Below are 5198 nucleotides of genomic sequence, written 5' to 3' on the forward strand. Positions count from 1 at the left end.
GAGCAGCAGTAACGCGACGCTCGGCGAGGTAAGTAAGAAAAAAACATAGCGCAAGCTTCGGCGCTAGGCTTCGGGGCATTTTGACAAGTACAAGTACTTGTCAAAATGCCCTGTATCGGGCCCGAATCCGATGCTAGCATCGGTATCGGGACATCCCTATTCGTTATGATGAAGTTAAAAAGCAAAAATATCTTTGTTAATATATTGGAGTCGATGGTAGTTTTTTTTTTTTTATCCGAAATATACGAAATTCGGATCCGAAATCCGTTAACGGAATTTCGTATTTCCTGCCTGTGTATTGTAATGCGACTCTCAGCAGCAGAAGAGAAAGCCTCTGATTGGTCAACCAAACAGTCATTTTTTTTTTATCCGAAATACGAAATTCCGTTAACGGATTTCGGATCCGAATTTCTTATTTCGGATAAAAAAAACTCTTGTCATGTTGTTCAACCTCATTTACAGGGGTAATATTATTAGTTCCCGTTTCAACGAAATTCTGATCCGAAATTCGTTAACGGAATTTCATATTTCGGATATAATTCGGAAACTGCAATTTGGATTTCGGATGCTTCCGAATTTACGAATTTCGATTTGTAGCGAAACGAATCGCACATGTCTAATGTACCACCTGGCTTCCTGATTGATTAGGAAGCCAGGCTGCCTACCAACAAGTGAAGCTGGCTTCCTAGCCAATCAGGAAGCCAGGAGGCGGGTCATAATTGGAAAGAAAGCCAGCTCCTGTGGCGTCACAAGGGGGGGCGGGGGGAGCGGCCCGCACCCAGGTGACACCAAAATGATTGTCATGTTGGTGTCACCCCCCTCAGAAAAGCCGGGGCACTTGGTCATGGACAGAGAGCCCGACACTTGCTCGAGAGAGGAGGAGACCCGGCGGCATACATTATCCCGCCAGGTGACGTCCCCTCCTCTCTCTGCCGGCGTCCATCACCAAGATGGCCGTCGGCAGTTAACGGCGGTACCGCGTGTGATGTCACTTCTGGGTGTCACCCCACCTCTGGAAGGCTCCATGGTCCCTTGGCAGTGCCGGTCAGAGGGAGTTCTCCCTCTGACCGGAAGTTCTGGTATTGGGTAAGGTATTGGAGCATTTGGAGTACGAGTACTCGCCCAAATACTAGGATCGGTATCGGCACTGATACTCGGATCGGTATCGGCACTGATACTAGGATCGGTACTAATACTCGGATCGTTATCGGCACTGATACTCGGATCGTTATCGGCACTGATACTCGGATCGTTATCGGCACTGATACTCGGCTCGGTATCGGCACTGATACTCGACTCGGTATCGGCACTGATACTCGGATCGGTATCGGCACTGATACTAGGATCGGTATCGGCACTGATATTCGGCTCGGTATCGGCACTGATACTCGGATCGGTATCGGCACTGATACTCGGCTCGGTATCGGCACTGATACTCGGCTCGGTATCGGCACTGATACTCGGATCGGTATCGCCACTGATACTCGGATCGGTATCGCCACTGATACTAGGATCGGTATCGGCACTGATACTCGGATCGGTATCGGCACTGATACTCGGATCGGTATCGGCACTGATACTCGGATCGGTATCGGCACTGATACTCGGATCGGTATCGGCACATGCAATGATGATATGCGGAGGCGTAACTAGAACCTTCAGGGCCCCGGTGCAAGAAACCATGAAGGGCCCCCTCCCCCCCCAGCCGCCATGGCACCGCATGGCTAACAGGAAGGCTGCCGGGGTCCCCAGCAAGCGCGGGACCTCAGGCAGACGCTTGTTTAATATTTTAGTGCCGACCCAGAACCTGCGTTTACGTACAGACGGGATTACCGAGGAAACCGCCATTTATATACAAAGTATTGGTTTGTAACGGTTAATTGTGACCGTCCGTGGCGGGAAATGATGAGCGGAATGTTATTATCGGTCACAATTAACCGTTTAAAGGAAATACTTTGTGAATAAATCGGTTTCCTCGGTAACACCGGTCTGTGTGCGCGGACGCTGAGGTCGGCGAATTCCACAGAACACCGGTATCTGCGTTCAGTATCGGGCCGGTATTGGCGCTGCTGTATCCCTACCTAATAATATAACGCATTGCTGGGACTTGTAGTCCTCCATAGTTGGAGCTAGTCTGTATAATCATCGTACAGCAATGCCGCAGAATACCAGCAGCTATGGAGGACTACAAGTCCCAGCAATGCATTATAATAAAAGCCAGCACTATATCACCAGCCTCGGCCCTCCGGCTGTGGTGGAACTACAAGTCCCATCAGGCATTACCGGGCTCTGACAGCCGCAGGCATGACACCCAGAGGCAATGGGATGATGGGATTAGTAGTTTGAGTGCCGCGGTTGCCCGCCCCTGGCATAAGGGACTTCAGGTTTCTAGTGGAATCTTTTTATTTCGCAGATCTTGTCCCTGTCAGCGGATTGGATGTCGTCCGGCTGGAAGTGCACTACAAGTCCCAGCATAGCTCGCCAGACAAGTCAGGACAGTCATCGTCCACTAGGGGGCGCTGTATGCCAAGTGACCGGAAGGAATTATTTCTATACAGGGGCCCCCCATGATCTCAAGGGCCCCAATCCGCCATCTTGTACACGGAGAGTTCCATCATTGATCTCCACTTTATATTTCCAGTGGATTGTTCTGCTCGGGGGAAGTCAGGGGCCCGTGTTCATGTTTATGGGGCCCGTGATGAAGTCATGTGATCTTCCAGAGACAGAATAATAAAATCTTACCCTGTAATCATCCCATGTGACCATGTGAGGAGGTCATGTGATCATTCATATTTAACGTGGAACTCCGCCCCCTCCTTCAGTCTTGCACAGTGGTCCCGCCTCCTCTCCTCTGATGTCACTGCACACTGGGAGCTTCTCACAATGTGCATTGGAAGCTGCAGCAAGTCAGATAGAGCCCGCCTCATTTCCTGGATGGAGGACGTCCAGCATCATCTAGCACTTGACTGTCCCCGCCCCTTTCATTCATTTCAGTTCTGTCAATCATGGAGGCTCAGCATGACATGTGGGTGTTACCTATGCAAATGAAGCCCGCCTAGGAACGCCTCCAAACTGACACCCACCCATCAAGGCATTGCGATATTTGCATAACTCCTCCCAAGAGCCCGCCCACTGCTTGCATCAGGGCTGAGGCAGGGTGCTGTGATGTTTTGAGGAAGCTATGTACAACCCCCTGCTGGCCCCTCCCACCAACGATGACATCACATGACACAGTGACAGTTGTGGGTGGGATGAGGTCATGTGACCGTTGGAAGTTACAATGTTGCTGCTGTTCTCATTTGTCACCATAACAGGAACAGAGGGGAAATCTATCCGGTGGGGACACCGCTAAGGGATTTCTCACTTCCTGTTGTGTCCCCAGGACAGGAAGTGTGGACCATGGAGAAGAGGAAGGTCGCGGGGTCAGGCCTGAGCAGTTCATTTATTTCTTACAAACGTCACAAATCAAATTCATCAAAAAAAACACAAAAACAACATAAAAAAAAGACGAACAAAGACAAAGAATTGGTGACCGGCGGCCGCGTCCCCCACGTGAACCTCGGCGACGCAGGAAGTGGGGTGACCGCACATCATCGCCCACCTTTCCGCCTCTGTCGCCAGCGGCCCGGATCCGGCCAGTCCCTGTACATGAAGCAGTCCTGAATGCTGCCTGAACTCTGCAGCCGCCTCACACGTCAGCGTCACCCTCCGGCCGCTCTCCTCGTGTCCCATGCAGACGTTCTCTCCCGTTCACTCACATACGCCCCCCGCTGGGGGGGGTTCGGACGCCGTGGCCCCCCAACACTCAGACTCCAGTCACACCGCGTTTGCGTCTCGGGGATCAGTCTCGCAGTCGTCATGCGCTCCTCTCCGCAATGTGCGCGCCGGGTGGTCAGCCGGGTGCGCGCTCCGCCAGGGCCTCCTGCATCTGTTGGCGGCAGCGGGTGTAGCGCTGGATGAGCTGCCGCATGTGCTCCTCCTCCTCCCGCTGCAGGATGCGCAGGAAGTTCTGCAGCTCCGGCATGCTGAAGGCGTCCCACTGCAACAACAAAAACTGGTTAAAGGGGCCCCCCGGGGAAGCCGATCAGTCGCAATGTCTGACGCTCGCGTGTGTCTCTTTAAGAGCTCCCACAGTGCGGTAACCAACGGCAACCTGTCCGTCATCACTGCCGCGTCTGGGAAGTTCGATGTCTTCACTCTCTCTGCAGAATGAGAAGTGAGACTGCAGAGAGGGAAGTGATGGCGGCTGCAGGGAAGGAACTTACATTGACCTCCCCGGTCTCGTTCTCCTTCAGCAGGAAGCTCAGAGTCTTCTCGCACGGCCCGGCCAGGAGACGCAGCGCCAGAGGCTCCTCCTCGTCCGACAACTTCCTCTGGGAGGCTGCGGGGAGAAAACAATCCGGTTATTGATCACCATCGGCTCCGCCCCCAAATCAATCCCAAGGGCTCCGCCCCCAAAATCAATCCCGAGGGCTCCGCCCCCAAATCTATCCAAAGGGCTCCACCGCCAAAATCAATCCCGAGGGCTCCACCCCCATCTCGATCAAGAGGACTCCGTCCCAAATCAATCCAGAGGACTCCGCCCCCAAATCAATCCCAAGGGCTCCGCCCCCACATCAATCCCCAGGACTCCGCCCAGTTTTTCGGTCTTTGCTGCCGGCGCAGGTGCTGCTATGAGTGGTCACACACCAGCTGAAATCAGGCTTGCAGTGGGAGTGTCTTCTCTAGAAAGGTAGTGTACCCGCCCCCCTCTCTGTCCTATAGTAGAAGCGGGTTCTGCTCACCTTGCCCCTCCCCCTCCGTCCGCTGGAACAAGGCGAACTTGCGCGGGTTGTCCAGGACGGTGAACTTGCGGAGGAGCGCCTGGATGACCTCGCTGGCGGTGGTGCGGGAGGTGAGGTGCAGGTGCTTCGAGGCGTCTTTGGGGAGGTAGAAGGAGGTTCTGCGTTTCACCTGCTGCGAGTTGGCCGACCCCCTGCGTTCCCGCGCACACGGCGGCTTCTTGGCGGGGGGGGGGGACACGGGAGCCGTCCTTGTTCTGAGAGGGAGACAAAGGAGTGAAACATGTAGGGGGATAAAAGGGGAGGAGCCAATCCACCAATCAATGAGAACCGCCAACGCGTTTCAGGGGTCCCCGTGAGATCCTGTGTGCTCTGTACAGCGCTACAGTATATGTCAGAGCTATATGTATTCTGTGT

General features: G+C 53.8%; 1 protein-coding gene across 1 annotated transcript; it reads right to left on the bottom strand.

The window, feature by feature from the left end:
• Positions 1-3787: 3787 nt before the first annotated feature.
• RASSF1 (Ras association domain family member 1) lies at positions 3788-5038 on the bottom strand (the record flags this gene model as incomplete). Its single annotated transcript, XM_018575614.1, has 3 exons — positions 3788-4039; positions 4266-4381; positions 4785-5038. Coding segments are annotated over 3 exons (517 nt in total), but the record flags the coding sequence as incomplete, so codon positions are not given.
• Between the last annotated feature and the right edge of the window lie 160 nt (positions 5039-5198).

Source organism: Nanorana parkeri, unplaced genomic scaffold (genome assembly GCF_000935625.1).
Source record: "Nanorana parkeri isolate BGI_ZX_2015 unplaced genomic scaffold, ASM93562v1 scaffold4262, whole genome shotgun sequence".
Taxonomy (NCBI): Eukaryota; Metazoa; Chordata; class Amphibia; order Anura; family Dicroglossidae; genus Nanorana; species Nanorana parkeri.